General features: G+C 40.3%; 1 protein-coding gene across 1 annotated transcript in view; it reads left to right on the top strand.

Moving 5' to 3' along the window:
• The first annotated feature begins 1,000 nt into the window (after nucleotides 1–1,000).
• Nucleotides 1,001–20,251, top strand: part of LOC310929928 (histone deacetylase 7-like) — a 32,440-nt gene continuing 13,189 nt past the window's right edge. Inside the window, exons 1-18 of the mRNA XM_083892797.1 lie at nucleotides 1,001–1,149; nucleotides 4,257–4,344; nucleotides 4,987–5,101; nucleotides 5,644–5,708; nucleotides 7,098–7,211; nucleotides 7,888–7,985; nucleotides 8,402–8,500; nucleotides 8,922–9,075; nucleotides 10,916–11,169; nucleotides 11,799–12,005; nucleotides 12,947–13,145; nucleotides 13,233–13,366; nucleotides 14,295–14,415; nucleotides 14,510–14,559; nucleotides 15,827–15,934; nucleotides 16,111–16,166; nucleotides 18,299–18,386; nucleotides 19,338–19,457. Coding sequence (XP_083748923.1) covers nucleotides 1,018–1,149; nucleotides 4,257–4,344; nucleotides 4,987–5,101; nucleotides 5,644–5,708; nucleotides 7,098–7,211; nucleotides 7,888–7,985; nucleotides 8,402–8,500; nucleotides 8,922–9,075; nucleotides 10,916–11,169; nucleotides 11,799–12,005; nucleotides 12,947–13,145; nucleotides 13,233–13,366; nucleotides 14,295–14,415; nucleotides 14,510–14,559; nucleotides 15,827–15,934; nucleotides 16,111–16,166; nucleotides 18,299–18,386; nucleotides 19,338–19,457 — 2,202 coding nt within the window. The 5' untranslated portion in view covers nucleotides 1,001–1,017. The remainder of the gene's footprint in view (nucleotides 1,150–4,256; nucleotides 4,345–4,986; nucleotides 5,102–5,643; nucleotides 5,709–7,097; nucleotides 7,212–7,887; nucleotides 7,986–8,401; nucleotides 8,501–8,921; nucleotides 9,076–10,915; nucleotides 11,170–11,798; nucleotides 12,006–12,946; nucleotides 13,146–13,232; nucleotides 13,367–14,294; nucleotides 14,416–14,509; nucleotides 14,560–15,826; nucleotides 15,935–16,110; nucleotides 16,167–18,298; nucleotides 18,387–19,337; nucleotides 19,458–20,251) is intronic.

The raw sequence follows: 20,251 nt of genomic DNA on the forward strand, positions 1-20,251 counted from the left end.
GAACGGCGTTCCAACTGTTCTTTGACTACTTTGTCAATATTTATATGAACATTCCTCCTGTATCTCACCTTCTTTGTAATGAACTCTGCATGAAGGATATTTGCTCAGGTCAACCTATATGTGGGGGTTTCTTTACAAATCAGTGCAGCCGATGGTTGAGTTGAAATGCTGATTTTTTTTTTTTAATGACTGATATGTTTGACAGATTCTCTTTGTTCCTCCTCATCAAATAAAATGCTATTAGTAATTAAGTTAACTTGATCATTAACTTGACGATTAAACAATACACAAAGAGCTTAATTTGAATACAGTTTGTAATATCTCACAATTCATATCGGCTTTTTTGACATTGACCGACCGACTTCCCCTCCCTCTACACTCACAGCTAAAAAAGTATAAGTAGAGGTTTCACCACAGCTGGTAAATCTCAGCTCTGTCAAGCAGCAGGTCAAAGGCTTTATCTGTCGCATGTGTCACAAAAACAACACGTCCTGTACCCGTTTCAAAGTAAAAGCTACAGCATTTCTGTTTCCTGTTTCCATTCTTGTTTGTTCGTTTTTTCAACAAATATTTTATTGCGAAATAATAGCAGGACCAGTGGGTGTGTGGCTCCTAAAGTATGGATCTTTTAAAAGTATACTATTTATGATTTTCAATGTTCAAAGACAGTGGTCAAAATGAATGAAATTGTTATTTACTTTAATATCAACATGGATTTATATGGATTACAACACATTAGATTATTGGAAATTAATCGGCTGGACTGATTAATGAGTTTATCTCTAATATTTGTGCTATTTTAGATGATCATTTATCCATGACAAGCAAGCAGAACACTATAAAATCAACACATTTAAGACCAAAAACACACTATGAAGTTATTAATACTCATAACATTAGACACTACTTTTTCCCTACACAAATTAATGTGCTTATTATATCTTTTTTCTCTGTTTTTCTATAGTTGATGTGATCATCAGCCACCAGGTTTCCTTATCCGTAAGTGGGTAGCAGCCCATGGACCTACGTGTGACCCAGAGACTGTTACATCCAGGTCCAGATTCTGTGATGCTGGCCCCCCGCCCTCCCTTCTTCCTGGGACCCCTCACCACTCAGCACTGCTCACAGATTTCCCAGCAGTGTATGGAGGTGAGGAGAAAAATTGCGAATAATTACATCATTCTTAGTTACAGCGACTGTAATGAAAGCCTTGATATTTGGAGCAATTACAATTATTGCAACTTGATGTTCAGAGACATCACCTGCAAGCTGTCAAGCATCACACTGATGTCCTGTTTGTTTTCCTCTTAATGTGAACATAATTTACAAAACTGACATCATGTTCTATTAAAGAAGATCTGACATTGGTGATTGACACCATTAACTCCTCAGGGTAATGTTTTCTGATGTTATGAATCAAATAATAATAAGAAGACACGCATTTCACCATAGACTTCCATTCAAAAAGGGTTATTTCGCTAAGCATAGCCAGCAACAGCTCCTCATTGTTTATCAATAGTAACTATCTCCATTGTCCAGTCTAATTTGACCAATTTTATGAATTTTCCCCAAAGCATAAATATTGTGATCTGTGTTCAGACCCCATGGAATTCTCCAAAGTACGCATATAAACATATGAATAGAGTTTTATATTCATATGTTTATATATAAGTGATATATTCAACTACATAAAGCCTTATTGTTGCCTCTGACAGTGTCATCCCTGTGATAAAACAGCACATAGGCCCTTTAGCTTCTTCTGTCCAGCCCAGCCCTTCCATCTCCATAACATTTCTATACCCCTTGTGTCCAAGGTTGAATTGGAGATGATTATTCAGGCTTTTATATTCTCACGTCTGGACTATTTTAATAGTCTTTTTACCTGTTTAAATAAACTTGAGTGGTCCACAACTCTGCTGCAAGGCTGTTTTAGCCTCCCTTCACTAGTACCAGTCCTCCTTACATCTCTGACCTGCTACAGCTTCATACCCTGGCCCGCAGTCTGAGGTCAGCAGGTCAGAAAGCTGTTTTTAAAGCTGCAGCCACTCTGGAGGACTCCTCTGTCAGCGTGCAGGACTACGCTGAGTATGTGACTGGGTACATCAGCACGTGTGTTGACAAAATCGTGCCCACCATACATGTCAGGAAGTTCCCCAACCAGAAGCCCTGGGTAAACACTCAGGTACGAATCATGCTGCGTGCTCACTCCACTGCATTTAAATCAGGCAACGAAGCTGAGTAAAAAACTGCCAAGTACAGACTGAGACACGCCATGGCAGCAGCAAAGAGGCAGTACAGAGAGAAGTTGGACAGCTTCTATTCCACTGCTGACTCTGGGCGGATGTGGAGGGGCTTGCAGCACATCACAGACTACAAGACCACCACCAGCACTATCAGTCCTACAGACAACCTGCCAGAAGACCTCAACACTTTCTACACCCGCTTTGAGGCTACAATCAACAACACAGAGACACACACACACACCTGGACCACTGGACCCCCCTCATCACCACCAACAGTCTCCTCAGGTCAGGTACACAAAGTCCTGAAGAAAATCAACCCCCACAAGGCAGCAGGACCAGACAACATCCCTGGCCGTGCACTCAGAGCATGTGCCAACGAGCTGGCTGACGTCTTCACCTCCATATTCAACCTCTCCCTAAGCCAGAGCACCGTTCCCTCCTGCTTTAAAACCACAACCATCGTCCCCCTCCCTAAGAAGAGCCCGCCCACCTGCCTGAATGACTACAGACCAGTAGCACTCACTCCAATCATAATGAAGTGCTTCGAGAGAGTGGTGCTGGCGCACATTCAGAGCAGCATCCCGGATACACTGGACCCCCTGCAGTATTCCTACCGACCCAACAGGTCCACCACCAACACAACACAGCTGGTCAAGAAAGCAAAGCAACGGCTGTATTTTCTGAGGAGGCTGAGGAAGTTTGGCATGTCAACAAAGATCCTCAGCAACTTCTACAGCTGTGTCGTGGAGAGCAGTCTGACCAACTACATCACCGCGTGGTACGGCAGCGCTACGGCCATGGACCGCAAACGCCTGCAGAGAGTGGTAAAGACAGCTGAGAGGACCAGGTCTCCACTGCCCTCTCTGCCCAGCATCTACCACTGCAGAGTCCACAGGAGAGCTGCCACCATCATAAAGGACAGCACCCACCCACAACATGGACTGTTTACACTCCTGCCCTCAGGACGGAGGTACAGGAGTGCCAAATGCAGGACAACCCGTCTAAAGAACTCGTTCTACCCCACTGCCATCAGAATCCTGAACAGCTGAGCAGGACTACAATTGTCACTTTAAACCTGACACGTCACTTTAAATCTGTTGCACAGCATCTTGCACAACCAGTGTGCACTTTATGTACAGTTCTTCTTACTCATGCGCATGTTTATACTTATTTCATGCATATATATTATTTGAGTTTTTAATTTATTTACAATTTTTCTTATGTATATTATACTTTTTAAAACATTTCTTTCTACTTTACGCTGGTATTTTTGAGTGGACAGCAAATTAAGAATTTCATTGTACAGGGAAACGTGTTTCTTTACTGTGCATATGACAATAAACACTTTCAATCTTTGAATCTTGAATCTTGAGATGTTACTTGTGGTCCCAAAGACCCATTTCAAGATGTGAGGTGATCACTCGTTTGAAGCTTCCCACACACACACACATAAATACACTCACCAGTCATCCCCAATAAAACACAACAGGTTTTCATAGCTTTAAAAGGTATAAACAGAATGATGTGATGATTGACGGTTTTTGTGTTTATGTCAGAGCAGTTAAAAAAAATACCGGTCACATTAGCCATGAAAAAAGGGGAGGGTTCATGGAGCACCAGAGAAAGGTTAAGCACATATTTAGTGGTTTAATGTGACTATGGGCATGATATTTCAAATGTGTGTCTTGCCACATCTTGCAACATTAGCACATGAGTATTTTGTCTGGGTGGGACTCGCATTGAAACGCTTATAAAAGTCAACCACAGCAGCCCAGCTACTTTAGGTTGAATGCTCATTATGCAGACATATAGGAAGTGGGGGAGGTGACTGAGAACATCATTTGATCCTGGTTTAATTCTGCAAATGCTGTGTTAACATTTCGGTATAGTCACATTGTTTTTGTTTGTCAGTAACGTTTGCGATCTTTGTTCCTGTTTCTATAAATAGGAGACATGTTGTAAAAGCAGACTTGACTGATCAGGTTTTATATCTCTTTGTGTTTTTCTTTGCAGTATAACACTGACCAAAGGCAAAGAGAGATGGAGGACGACAGAAGAGAGGAGCTGCAGCAGCTGATTCGAAAGAATAAAAATGAACAGAGTGAGTATCGCGGGCTGCTGAGCCTTACTGTTTATTCAAAGGTTTCCTGAAATACTTTTAATCTCAGTCACAACACACTACATTTTTAAATGAAAAGAGAGGGGGATTTCCATGTGTGCTGCAACCTCTCCTCTCATTCCATGGAAATGTATAATCTTATAAGTTAAAAAAAGAAGAGGTTTTATTTCAGGAAAACTCTGAATAATACATCAACTATGTATATGATTGTGACAAGGAATACAATAAAAGCGCTCACAATAAGTGGGTTGGGGTGGATTTCTGTTGTTGGGACAAACATTGTGGACAAAAATATTTTACGTAAGAAAATATTGAGCTCTTGAAGTACCACCATTGTCTCCAACATTAAATTACAGTGGTGTGAATAGGTCGATTTTATACACATTCCGGTCAAATGTCCTAAGTTCCACTCTGATTGCATATCCCGGTTTATACAGTAGAACAGTATTTCTCATCATTTCATCATACGAACATGTTTAAATATTGGGATACCAAGTGTAGTAAACTATGATGATATCAGCCTCATGGACATTTTGTTGTTTTAGATAATCAGCTCCCTTGTTGGCTGTATATTTACCTTTATGGCATGGATGTACGTGATGGTGTTGTTTTACTGACTTAAAGGTGCTGTAGCCAGTCCGCTCGTAAGGCAGAAACTTCGGGAACATATAATTATGAAGAACCAGCCGAGCCATGACCGGGTCACTCCCAACCACACCAGTCCGACATCAGGATACAGGTGAGAAGGTCAAACTGGACGAACACAACATAAGACTTAAAAAGATAGAGTTATTTTGGACACTCTATTTTCATGTCTCGGATAATATCGTACTTTCACAGAATTTGAAAATGGATTCTTTGACTTCTTAACACACAGCATTTAATTTGTGTCACAAGGGGATCAACGCAGTAACAAAAGACCTAGTTTTATGACAATCGAGAATCAACATAACCCTGAACCTCGTGGGAATTCACGGGTTCTTGTCTTGTTTGGTTCTCCTGACCAAAATTAAACTGATCATGAATCTTTGATTAAATTAGGACTTCTATAAATTTAAAGAGTTTTGGAAACATTTTTGCCATTGTACTGTATGTACTCTAATCTACTTTACAAAATATATAAGATACTTCAGGTGATTTTAAGAAATGCAGAAATGTCACATATTACTGTATATCTTTTAGTGTTTCTGTTTGTTGATGAATATAATAAATTTAACAAAAAAATCTACATTTGTAAGTGAAGCAGTCTGTCCGATTTTATTTTTGATTTTTTTTACTTAGGCTCTCCCCAAAGCCTCAGCCTCCTTCCTGTGACCAGCGTAAGGACCTCGCCCTGCGTAGAACAGGTGAGACCCCTCTGGGTTTTTGGTTTCTGAACCTGAGGCTGAAGGTGTGAAGGTCTTTTGTTTATCTTGTGCTCTTTTCTTTATAATCTGAGTTGAACTTAAAGTCACCTGGCCGTGTATCCGTCTGTTTGGAGTGATATTTTTTTTTGTCATTACATTCTGTAAATACTGTATTTCGAGTAACAAGGAATGAACATAGTCAGTTTCCATTGTGATAAACTTGTCCAGCAACAGGCCTGTGAGTCTCAACAGTCAAAACATGACAGCAATTCTGCGAGACAATGGCAAAAGCAGTTACATAATGTAAACCAAGGTATGTGTAAAATGAACTGTGTGAGAGAGAGTGGAGCACGTCTGCCTCACCGTGTGAATGAGAGTGGGAGTGGTCGCATCTCATCAAGTGCACTTGCCATTCAGAAAGCTATTTTATATTTGCATTACTCTGGAACCCCAAAGGCAACAACATTCGTACAGATACACACCCACATACACACAAAAACACACAAAAACACACAAAAACACACACCCTCCTATGTTATTATTGGCACAGTGACAACACAGCTGCCTTTTATCCACTCTAAGCCAGCAACTCTGTTTGATTGTTTATTTCAGCTTATTGGAGCATGACGTGTTGGCCAGTAAGACATTGCTAAGTAATTTATTACTGTAATGTTATTACTTTACTCAGTAAAGAGTAGTGTAAGGCATTACAGTTAATAAAATAGTGATAATATTACAATTAATAAGCAAAGTAACGTTAAGTTACTGTGTGAGTTGATTGCAATTAGTTTTTTGTCCTTAAAAGGCTGCCTTATGATGGTATATGTGTGAGAGGTCATGGCAGGTGTGCTGAAAACGGTAACATTTGGGAGAGACTGATTTTTTTAAGAGGCTGCCATGTTTGTAATGTAAGGCAAGGCAGGTTTATTTGTATGGCACTGTTCATACACAGGGCAACTCAAAGTGCTTTACAAGGGCATAGAAATACATTAAGACAATCAGAAAATAAAAGCAACACATTAAAATGACATTAATCAGGTAGGTAGACATTGAAATTACATGAATCATAATAAAAGCAAGTAGAAGTTCTGATTGTTTTAAATTTTTACTGACACCAAGTAATAAGCGAAGTAATGTTACTTTTTAAAGGAGTAATATGTAATAAGAAGCTTATTACACTTTCTGATTAATTTGAGTGTGAAAAATGTAAAAGTAGAAATTATTTTGCTTTTTGCTTTTTGTTACAGACTGAATTTAACGTTGTACCATAACATTGATATATTATTAGTATTCCTGACTAGATTAACTGTATCTATAATGTTGGTATTGTTTATTATCTATGTCTGTGTGCATGTGTTTCTACATCTCTTCATTTGTCTGTGTTTGCAGTCTCTGAACCCACTCTGAAGTGGAAGTTAAAGAAGCTCATTAATACGAGGCCGAACCCGCTGCAGCGAAAGATCAGTGCCCCCCCTGCTGTCAAGCACAGGACAGAAACTCTGGGTAGAGTATCACTCCACTTAATGATGCTTCTCATGTATTTGCTCTCTTGCTCTATACCCCAGTTTGACATAATTACTTCCGTAGCAGTTGCTGGTCTTTGAAGCAGGGGAAGCTAATTTCAGGCCTAGTTACATAAATTATTACATTAATTCTGCAAACAAGCAACTACAAGAAAGAAACGCCAACCTTTTGCAGCCGCCTCGCTTTACTTCTTGCGGTGGCTCACATGTAGAGCATGTGTTTTTTGCGAACAGAAGGTCATGGGGTTCCCTGGTTTCATACCGATGTGTCCCTGGGCATTGACACCTAACTCCAAGTTGCTCCCGATGGCTGTGTCAGCAGTGAGTGAAGTGATATGATAGATGTGTGACAGAGAAAGTGCTGCATCTAGATGTGCTTTATAAAAGTGTGAGTGAATGGGTGTGAATGGGCGATTGGCAATATTGTACTGTAAAGTAGCTTTAATTGATCATCAAGATTAGAAAAGCATCATAAATCAGACCATTTACTACAACAGTTTTACTGTTGCTTCTCTCTGTCTTGGGTTTAAAACAAATCACTTCTTTTGTGCACTAACACACTCCAACTTAACATTTATATCAAGTCTTGTAATTAAAACTAACTGTGTAACTGACACAATTCCGTGAGTTTATCGATCTTCTGTTCTGTCCCCCAGACTCATCCCCCAGCAGCAACAGCACTCCAGTGTCAGGCTGCAGTTCACCCAATGACAGCCAGCATTCAGATAATGGGGCCATTCCACTATCTCATGAGGTGAAATTTCCCTTTGTTTGTTTGTTAGCCAACCATAGCCTCCTTGGTTGAGATACACAATTAAAACTAATTCCCGTGTCTCTCTGTGAGCTAAAAATGCAGATTTTCTTTATGGACGTGCTAGAGACAAAGAGTGGTTTACAAACTTGTCTAACTGTAAGATGAAGTGAAAGTCAGCAATTCTAAAGATATCACAAGTGTAGAGTGAATTGGGTGAACCTTGTGTTCACTGCGATGGTGGTGAAATCAGTGCTGACAATGTGTCATTACCTCGTACAACCACAATTCAACTTGAATCACCCCTTTAAACGTACAGTGTATCATACCAATGAGAGGGCTCAATTGAAATGTAATATGTTTTGGTGGTTTTTATGTTGAAAATGGATTATCCTCATGAACATTTCTGTCTCATTAAGGCTCAGCGATTGCTGCTGAAGGATGGTAGACTGGCCCATTTCACTTTGCCACCTAATCCCACTGCCATGCCCAACATCACTGTTGGAAATCCTGCACATGTGAGCAATCATCACCATCAAATAAGAATGCATTTTAACAACAAGTCACACAGACTTAAATGTGACATCTCAATCAAGACATCTGACTTAAATGATGCGATAATCCTGTGCATCTGTAAGTGAATGTCTAAAATAGTGTCTGCGTACTTGGTCTCTCACGGAAACATGTAGTGTATTCACTATTTCACTTCCTTCTTGTCTTCTGTGGTGAATCAGTCATGTGGTATTTCACTCCCACTGTTTACGTGTTCACTGATGAGTCTGTTAACAGCCCATTAAACCTTCACCTTCTGCACTGCACTCCTCATCTTGCTTATTTGTATAAGCTGCAGCCATGATGAGAGCTTCCACAATTCCCAGTTAACCCCATCCATTTTTACCCTCACCTCTTCTCTCTTCCTTTCTTCCTCATTTCCCCCAGGCTGACCTGCGATTAGCCAAGCCCTTGGCCCTGTCTGCTCTTCATCAGGTCTACTTGCCTATGGAAGGAAGCGGTTCAGCCTTGACCCAGCACCTGCAGCCTGTTCTCATTCTGGAACCACATTCTAGACTGGTGCACCATCAGCTCGTCTCCTGTGAGTCATGGAACATGTGAACATGGATGTCAGTAATTTTAGGATGTTAATTGAGAAAATGAACACTTTGTCAATTAGCGTTCGGTGTATTTACCTCCACCAAGGAGGTTTTGTTTTTGACCATGACCATTTTTCTGTCTGATTTTGAGCAACATATTTAAGGATATTGATTAAATGTCCTGGGTATGACATATTGCAAATGCAAATTTGAGTTGTGGTCAATATTCAGAACACTATTTACTGTCCTATATAATTTAAAAGAAGCAGTTTGCATTTTAAATTGGCATAAAAACAATGAACAATCATATATAGAAACTGCCCTTGTCAGACGTTTGCATCCAACAATGCAGTACTTCCTCTAGTTCCATTTTTGTTAGCGTTTCACCTTTTCTTTGTCATAATCCACCCAGTTTATTTATGACCATGTTACTTAACCATATAATGGAGAAAACATAACCCTTTTTAAAATTAGACTTGTATGTATTTTCTTTACCTCTGCCAAAGGGGTTCTGTTTCTGCTGCATAACTCAAAAATGTAAGGATGGATGTTAATGACATTTCCTCGGGATGTAGGTTTTGGCCCGAGAAAGAAATAACTAGATACTTAAGTGTGTTGACACTGTGGGGAAACTGAGTGGCCTTCGCAGAGCTTTGTGCATTCTGGGGGCTTTCTCTTCTTTCATTTGTGTTTCATTTTTAATGTTTCTTCCTCAAAGTTTAACCAATTACATCAAGAATCCTGTAAAATTACAATAGGTGCTTTTTTTCCCACAGCACACAGATTCTGACAAGTTCAGTTGTTGAGATAATTTCATTAAATTTAGCCTTCATTAGTGACATGATTAACACCTCCACTCATGCAGAAACATGTCAACATGTCTGTTGTGAAAAGAGACAGTCGGAATATTTATGTCCTCTGTCTGGTGCCACATTCTTTTGTCTAAGCAGCACAAGAGTGCCCTCCACTCAGTGATGCAGCTGACCTAATACTGCATGTTGTAAATACAACCGATCATCATCTCTGAGTTCTCCAGTTAAACAAAACGAAAAAAAATCTAATGAGAAACTGTTTAATTTACAAGTATAAAATAATCTATAGAATTTGTTAAGCACATTAAAAAAAACAATAGTGCTGTACAGTAAAAACTCAAGACAAAACAACATGGGCAAAAATCTTCAACACCTCAAATTAAGAGTACTAAAAACATTAAGATACAATGAAACCAGCAATGTAAAAGCATAATTTCATGCTCGAATTGTTTTAAAAGCCAAGGAAAGGAGGCGACTTTTAAGAAAGGATATAAAAACAGACAGTGAAAAGGCCTTTCTAATTTGAAGAGGTAACACATTCTCCTCCTCATTCCTTTTTAAAATTTTACTGTCTTCCATCCCCCTTTTGTTGAATTTCCTCTGCCCTAAAAATTGCTATGTTTATTCCTATTTATTATGCTTTATTCTCAGCCTCACTATCCCTCACTCCACTACCTCCTCACCTTCTATCTGCTCACATCTTTTCTGTTCAGTATTAATTTAATAAGGACATACAGTAAAAAAAAAAGAGAAGAGAAGTGCACAGCAATTATCAGAAGTAATGGGTCACAGTGTTTTTAACCACTGCTAATTTCCAGTGTCTGTCCTTATTAGAAGGGTCTTTAAAAGTTTGACTAAGTGGCGCACTCTGCTGGCCCAAAGAGTCCATTTAACGCTACTCACACAGAATGCATACTGTAACATCTACCCTCTTCCACAGTTATTCATGACTTGAAAAAGTCTCTCTGTTCTGCATTGAGTTAGGTTATTCCTGGTTGTCACCTGTGTTTCTGTCTTCTCCTCTTTGCAGTTCATGGTTTGAGCTCCATTCCTCTGCAGCAGCAACCTCACCCACCGTCCCCCTCCAAAAGGGACGCCAGAGAAGGCCTCGTCAACCTACCGTCACACAGACCTGTGAAGCGAACACACTCGGAGCCACCGCCCTACAGCCACTCGCCCTTCGCCCTGCAGGCCGCCCAGCACTCACACACTCAGCACCAGCTGCTGCAACAGTATCACAAGAGCGGGCTGGAGAGGTTCAGGCAGAATGTACTTCTGAGTAAGGTGTGGACACAAACATGCTGCAAAAATATTAGTTACTGTGAAAATTAATTTGTGCATTGGGTGTATTAAGTTGTATTTGAACATTTAACACTGTAGTGTATAACTTTTATGACTTTTAACATTTTAACAAAACGAAAATCACCTGATTCAAATCATGGTCAAATGAGCTCATACACTGTGTGGATCTAATGTCACCATTCTCACACTACATACAGGAAATGTGTGTTTTTATGTTGTGTTTATGTGAAGACAAAGGCAACATTGTACTAAAGTAAACTGGTTGACTGATTGACACAAAAATGTATTCTACTGCTCAAAAACTCAGTTATTCAGCAGTTTGATAATCGATATACACACAGTCCCTATGTCAGGTCTTATATTTTGCTTGACAGAGCAATGCTATTGTTTCTGTTCACATGGAACAAACAGAGGCAGAATTACAATATTGACAAATAGCAACAACAAAAAACCCTAAAGGTTATGCACTGCAGCTTTAAAATGATATGCATTTGTTATTTTGAGTTGTACACAAACACATGTTAAAGAGCACAAATTAAATATAACACTGTGAAACATCTTCCTTACATTAGCCCATGAGCCACACCATTGAGAAGCCTCGTCTCAGTCAGATTCCATCAGAGGACATGGACCTGGAGGAGACAGGATCGGGGACAGGTTCGGGGACAGGGTCCGTGTGCAGCTCGGAGCAAGAATCGGTGTGTGATGATGGCTACCACAGGAGACGGAGCACGGCGAGCACAGACTCGGTCTGTGGCACAGAGTCCACGACCTCCTCGCGGGAGAGTTTGATCGAGCCCTCACATTCCCTCAGCCAGGTAACTCGGTTAATTTCAGCAAATGTACAGTATTATGCAATTTTTTTCCCTCAATAATTGTTATATGAGAATACAACCAGAAATACAAGAAGCACTGTTTAAAAATAGAACATCTTCATGAAAAAGCAGCTTCCACAGGCTCAATGAGTGTGAAGCAATTAGTGCTCGCTCCCCTTACACATATCCCTGGTCGTCCTAAACTCAAATGGATTGGAATCTTAATTCATTTCATTGGTAACAGCTGTGTTTGTCTTACTATTCCAAGTGGAAATTGGCTGTTGTAAAATAAAAAAAGCCTATTTCACTAGATTTATAAGCTTGCTAATATATAACACCAACTTCAAGTCACAGCATTCCATTCAAAATGACAAAATTCTCGGAATTTTGACAGACATAAATCCATAATTTTGCATCAGCAGGGCCATCAATAAAGCTGGTGGTGGCCCAAGAGAACCGTCTGTTTATATACACTGTGAATTCAGCTTAGTTTACGATCTTAGTAGCATTCATTTTTATGTTTATTGTACCTCAGTGATCTCATTCAGCTGCTTTATTGGACCTGCACATTATATCCTCCAATTAAGCTCTTCCAATATGATGACACTGGTTTAATATTAAGAATTAATGTTTTTTAATTAAATGAATTATTAATCCTGTGTCTATGGCAAAGAAAAAAAAAACTTCCTTGTGCTCATATACATGAAATCCTTTGTTTGGACATCAGAGGGCGCTGTAGCTTTATTTATGTAGGATGAAAAGATTGAGTTACTGTATTGTGGCAATGTTTGCCAGCATTTTTGGCAGTGCTGCATCGTCTTTATGAGGTGCTTGCTCTAAATACGCCGTAATAATTGCACAGGTGAGTGGAAGTGAAAAGATTCCTCAGCTCAGACTTTGTTATGTGTAAATAAATTCCCTGTTCTCCCTTCTGGAAACCACAGAGGCAGGTGATACTTGGTCCAAGTCTTCAGCTGGACTCCCTGAGTGCACCTGCCCTAATTTGGCCTCATCAGCCTTTGTTTCGAACCCGGTCCTCACCAGCCTCCACCTCTCTGCCTCCTCCACATCCACCTGCCACCACCATACCTACACTGTCACTGTCCAGCCCTGCTGCAGATGTCCAGCTACGCTTCACCACAGGTAATAACATTACAAAAAAGAAGTAGAAAAACATTTCTGTGGAAGGAAATTAAGATTATTAGTGGTTGTGCTTGTTTGTGTGTGTAGGTCTGGTTTATGACTCTCAGATGCAGAAGCATCAGTGCACCTGTGGGGACAACAGCCGTCACCCTGAGCATGCTGGGAGGATCCAGAGCATCTGGTCCAGACTGCAAGAAAGGGGCCTCAGAAACCAGTGTGAGGTACAGTGTGTGTGTGTGTGTGGTTTTTCTCTTGATGTGACACATTAAGCCTGATTTATCTTCCATCACAGGACACTTGTGAGAAATGTGAGAAAAAAAGTATCATATTACACTTTTCTCTTCTGTCATGAACCTGTAGAATGTTCATATGTTATTGTCATATTTTCACACACAATGTGATTTGTGTAGATGATTGAGCCTCACCTCTCAAACCAAAACATCCTCTCCCTGTTGCCATCTTGACTGTTGAAGTCAAATCCATCCATTATCTAACCTGACGTCACTTGCTCGACTACAGTTGGTTCAAAAAACTGCCGCTTGGCTTTTAAATGGTACGAAAAAACGAAAGCACATTACCCCAATTTTAGCGGCACTTCACTGGCTCCTGGGTTAGCTTCTGGATTGATTTTAAAATAATAATTAAATAACTGTGGAATGAGTTACCTTTACACATCAGGCAGGGCGACTCACTAACTATTTTTTTTAACCATTTTTTCTCTTTGGTTTTTAACTCGGTTTGAGATGTTGGCTTTTACTATTTTTATTGTTTTACTGTCTTTTATTATTTTTACTTATGTATTTGTCATGTCTGTGTACAGCACTTTGGCCAACTGTGTTGTCTTTAAAGTGCTTTATTAATTTAGTTGGATTGGATAAACAAAGTAGATATAAACAAGCATACAGAAGGATAATCTGATCTAGAAGACACAGCTTGATAATAGTCAAATTGAGTTAAATTTTTCAAGCGACATTGATCAAAAGTGTTAAGTGATGAAGTATAAACAGGCTGTACACCTTAACCATAACCAAAGCATAAGGACAGGACAAGATGTCAATGACAAAAAAACATCACACACACACTGATGATCAACAACTGACTCAGTCTTGTGTCTACACAACATGTGTGTGTTTGTGTTTGTATGTGTAGACGATCCGGAGCAGGAAGGCCACGGTGGAAGAGCTGCAGTCCGTCCACTCTGAAAAACATGTGCTTCTTTTCGGCACCAACCCGCTCAACCGCCTCAAGCTGGACAACCACAAGCTGGCTGGTAAAATCAACAACAAATAATCACGAGGAAAAATAAAATAAGCACCAAAACATGTATTAAATAATATTCATGAAGTATGAATTGTCTCCCACAGGAATTTTATCTCAACAGATATTTGTGATGTTGCCATGTGGAGGACTTGGAGTGAGTGCCACGCACACACACACATACACATACACAGGCCCTTCTCCTCACTTATCAGCCATTACATGGCTGATTAAGCCTCATTACATTATTGAGCTAATAATGCTACAAATTGCCAATGCTATTGTTTTTGGCTGAGATAAAGTTGAGACACGATCACAAGTCAAAGGCTGCACAGAGGTGAGTTGAGGGAGCAGGAGAGGAGAAGACAGAGGGTACACAGGCATGGACTGCAGCTGCAGGGTGTGTGCGTGTGTCTGTGTGTGCACTTGTATTTGTTTCCTCTTAAGGACATTTTTTGGCATAAACACTGACCCTGTCGTGGAGAACAAAACCTGGTCCTAATGAGGCAGAACCTCATTTCTGAGGAGCTGGTTAAGTTTGGGGCTAAGATTTGAATTGTGGTTAGGTTGGGGTTTTAACTGGTTATGGTTAAGGGATGACGCTTTGTTTAGGTTTTTCAAATGAATGGAAGTGAGTGCAGTGTCCTGAGAAGAAGAGCTGCACCGACTTGTGTGTACGTGTGTTTGTGTGTGTTTTATTTAGGGATTGGGAGTTGGGATAGAGGAAATGTTACAAAAGAAGAAATTATAAAATGTGAAAGGAGCAGAATAGATTACATTTAAGAAAGCCACTGAGGGAGAAATGAGAACAAAAAGAGAGGAGAGGAGAGGGGAAAGAGTATGGGACTTGCTGTCAATTGATAAGACGTCTGATCTGCCAGGATTTCCGGCCCATCGCTGGTCTGGAGAAGAGAGTTGATTGGAACAAGATGGGAAAATCTGTGATAAAGAAATTCCCCCGATTTCATCATTCCACCAAGACACACCCCCAGAATACGTTTTTGAAGTGCAGGGTGACGCAGCCTCTCAATATGGGTGTTTTACTGAGAATGGATACATCTAAAACGAGAATGAGTCTCCACAGCACTTCAACTCCAACATCACACATGAAGTTTTTATTAATATGCCACACAAATACACTGCTCTGTATTAATAATACTTTGTTTGTCAAACAAAATGGCAGTTCAGCAAATTTGGTTTAATTAATGTAAATGCTCAGAACTGCCAACAGGGGACTCCTTATTCGCCGGCAACTCGACTAAATGAAATGTGACAAATGTGCTGAGTGAGGCCGGTCCACTTTTGATGAGTCTGAAACTAAAATGTGCTGCAACTTTCTCATCACGTAAACACCGGCAATTTTCTCACAGCAGCAGCTGACTGTTGAAATGACTCTGCGTGTCTAATCTGGGCTTCACTGACAGGTAGATGTTGATACAATCTGGAACGAGCTTCACACATCATCGGCTTCACGCATCGCAGCGGGATGTGTCACGGACCTGGCGCTAAAAGTAGCACAGCGAGAGCTGAAGGTGTGTCTTTGTTATCAAACACTTCATCATCGCTGACATGTGTTTTGTCAGTGTGTTGTGTAACGGGGTTGTGAAGTAAACACTGTACGGTGCAGTTATATAGCGCTGAATGCATTTTAATGTGTTTGGTTGATTAAAGCAGCTCAGTGTTGATAATTTAGCTTTTTCTCTCACAGAATGGCTTCGCAGTGGTGAGACCTCCCGGACACCATGCAACCAAGTCCTCCCCTCAGTGAGTCCAACACACACACACACACACACACACACACACACACACACACACACACACACACACACACACACACACACACACACACACACACACACACACACACACACAGTTTCACAGGATTTATTAGTGATCACTTTTAGAGAGAGAAAGAGTCAGTTTGTGTTATCTCTTGAAGACATTTTCTGGAATACACACCAACCTTCACGACCATTTTGTCCTTTTAGGGACCAAAGTCTGGTCCTAATGAGGCAGAACCTGCTTTCTCAGGCTCTGGTTAAAGTTAGTATAAAGACATGACTTGTGGTCAGGATATGGTTAGAGTTAGGCCTCAAGTGGTTGTACTTAAAACTGTAGCGTGTAACTTTTAAATATGATTCACTGGGGTCAGAGGTTAACAGGGGTTAATATTCAACAATGCTGATTAAGCCTATGAGCTCCACACGTCTCTCTCTTTGTGTGTGTGTGCATGTCAGTTTAGATCTTGTGTTACCAAGTGACATTTCTACACTGCTCACAGGAAGTGATGTCAAGACAGACAGAGGCAACAGCAACTGTGTGCTGGTAAAGTGAAGCAACAGGTTGGAGTATGAATGAAAACACAAAGAAGCGTCCATGAGAAGTTTCAGAAGTTAAATCTACTGCTCAATAAATTATAGTAAATCAGCAATTTGACGCTCCCTCAGTCAGATCTGATAGTATTGCTTGACAGAGCTGTTTTCAGATGAAGGACACAGCAGACAAATAAGGGATGGGGATCGGTATCAGTCCGACACTGGTCAGAATCACTGGATGGGATATTAGACAGATAAAAAAGTGAAATAATATATAGGATTTTTTTTTAGATTATTGTATATCTCATGCTTCATTATGCACAGACTGTAAACATTTAAATACAAATCATATAGTCATGTTTGTGCTTCTTCTTTTTGTGAGAACAATATTTGTTGCACAGTTGGAGAATTACAACTTTTAAATGTGTTGTTCACACCTTCATAGTTTATAAATGGTCTAGGATGACTGGACTAATATCGGTATCTGACACAAAAAAGTGGTATCATCCTATCCCTAGTACAAAGTTTCTGTTCACAAAGACCAAGCAATAATAACCTCAACAACAAAAAAAGTTATGCATTGTAGTTTTAAGTTCAGGGATAAACAATAGAGGTCAATGCAGTGTCCTCACCAGAATAGTGTGTGAGGCCTACGGCCAACTACCTCCTCCGCTCTGTTTCTTTTGCGCTGACAGCACACAGCACAGCACCTCAAAACAACCATACACACTGTGTGTGTGTGTGTGTGTGTGTGTGTGTGTGTATTTTTGTGTCAGTCTTTGATAGCAGCTATTAGCCAAGTAACCACAGTCAGCTGGGACTGTGTGTGTGCTCAGCAGTGCTTGACACCGGTTATTTATGAGATGATAATGACTTTTTTCTTGATGAGTAGAGTCTGGACAGCATATATGATATACTGTCCACATACACACACACACACGGAGAGAGAGGAACTCATAGTTTACGACCCATGCTGACACTGCCACTTCCAACATTCCTTCATTGTTTTTCATACATCAACACTTTTTCTGCATACCTTTGCTGCAGACAATGAGTGCTGAGGGAACCTCTGTGCCAACTTGTGAGTTCATCGCTCTCAAGTCATCTCACATGTCGTGCCAGCAATTCACACTATATTATGATTGGGAATGTGGAGTGGGTTTTAAAAATAAGCTTTGCTTTTACTGTTGTTTATCACAATTTTTGTGGTTTTCTGCATTTCTCTGGAATGCAGGGTTTTTTTTTCCGACTCAGCTTAATTGTGTCATAATGAAAGAGAATTTTGTGTGTCAGCAGTGAAAGAGGCGCAAAACAAGTTGAAATGAAACATCCTCATTTCCCAGATATTAGAAGTAAATGTTGACGTGGCAGGAGTTTCCCCCTCTTTGACTTGTACCCTGGAGTCAGTGCTGTGATTGGTCATAACCTGCTCTGAATCGCCACCACATGACGCCAGATAACTGGAGACATGTCTCTGAGGTTCCAAAGGTCCATATGGTGATTCCATGATATTAATTAAGTGAAGATGTCCCCATAATAACATGTGGCTGCCTTTCTTTCTTCCTGTGTGTTTGTCCACAGGGGCTTCTGTTTCTTCAACTCTGTAGCCATCGCTGCCAAGCAGCTCCAACACAAACTCAACGTCAGCAAGATCCTCATCGTGGACTGGGTAAGGACCCACCACATGACAAGCATCACTGGTCCCCATATGGGCAGGAAAAAACACACATGCGCAAGCATGCACGTGTATCACTGGCACAAACATGGCCTCAGAAGCTCAGCATCCTTGTACAGTAGCACTGCTCTTTATTAATGAGTTGATTTAGTCGTATCTCTGGTCTCCATGTGTGATCTGAACTCACACATATGCATTGAGAAGACAAAGAGTCACACACGTGTGCACATATTGATCCATGGCCAGTTGCTCCTCTCTGTTTATCTTGTGTGTAATAAATAAGGCCATGGCATGTCTTTTCTGCGCTTCAGATGAGGCTTCTTCAATTTCTTTGTACCAGAAGAATTTACTGTTACTGTACATAACAATAAATGCTTTCTTTTATTCTAAAGAATCAAGATCTTATAGTGTTTTTATCTGTCAAAGTAGCTCTAAACCTCCAAACTTGTTTCACTGATAGGACACCAAGTATGCTCAAATTGGTCAGTCACTGAAGACATTAGTCCCAGGGCCAGTACACCTGAGAATTTGTTATTATAGTTATTATTAGAAGGGAATCTGCAAAGTTTTTGTATCGTATCGGCTTTTTATCCACATGGAACCAGCGTTTTTGGAGCCCCAAAATGCTATGGAAAACGGGTTCATGTGTATGAAACCAATATGCATATTTAGGAAACGGTGACATCGTAGCCTCACCTCTTACTCATTTGACGTGTTTGTGGTTTGTACACAGAGGGCAAGCTTTATGTGCATGCTCCACACCTTTTTCTCCGTTTTTAATGTATTTCTGTGAAAGCATTACGAATTAAGATATTTCTTGAAATAATGCCGTGTTTAAGTAACTTTCTTGCCGTTGTAATTCCATCTTCTTCCCCAAAAAGCTTTAACATAGAAAAATATCTGCTTAAGAAGCTTTTATAAAACTGAAATCCAATCCTTCTCCAGGATGTTCACCATGGCAATGGCACCCAAGAAGCGTTCTATAACGACCCCAGCGTGCTGTACATCTCTCTACATCGGTTCGACGATGGCAACTTCTTTCCCGGTAGTGGACATCCCAGTGAGGTAGTGACAAAACATTCCTCCACAACAATGCTGCTGTGTTTCTCTGCTTTTGTTTGTGTCGTCATAGTGATGTCTGGGTGTTTGTGAGTCTCTGCGTGGAACACAATAACCTAAGGATGACACGTGCGAAAGCTTTATAAATAGGCGAGTAGATTCTGGACGGATAAAAACATTTTCTGATTTTACTTTGACTCTCAAAGACACACTGTTGTTATTGTATTGTCCGTGTCTAACACGAAGCTGGAGTAACATTTCGGTCACGCAATTTTCTTTCTTATTTTCTCTTATTAACATTAACCTTTTATCGATAAGCCGACTTTTCTGCCTCCTCCAAGCTCTATTACAACATTTTTTCTAAAAGTTTCCTTTCAGGGTTGTTTTTATGCACATATCAAAATAGATTTAATGGGATTTAAAGTAAGTTTTACTGGCTCAGAACATACTGTAGTCGTATTGTGTTTGCTTTTTCACTTTTCTCCTCTGTCACTGTCACATTGTGTTCGTTAGCAAGAAAACATTTTGACTGAATCAAGATAAAATTTCAAATGTGTGTCTGATGAGCCGGTCCCACTGCGCTTCGTGTTTCCACTGTAGCTTTTTAACTCCTTAGATCGTTGTGTTTGAAGGAGTTTATGGCTTTGAATTGGAAAACTTCACAACAGGATATGTTGAATTGCTCGCCGGTGTTTGCATACAGGAAATTGAGATGTCTGTGGATTCTGCCTGCGGTCCTACCAGAAACCAAAGTGTGATGACTATCCCAAGTCAGATGAATTGACCCCAACCCGTGGTGG

This window comes from Microchirus variegatus, assembly GCF_963457635.1.
Source record: "Microchirus variegatus genome assembly, chromosome: 7".
In the NCBI taxonomy this organism is placed as follows: domain Eukaryota; kingdom Metazoa; phylum Chordata; class Actinopteri; order Pleuronectiformes; family Soleidae; genus Microchirus; species Microchirus variegatus.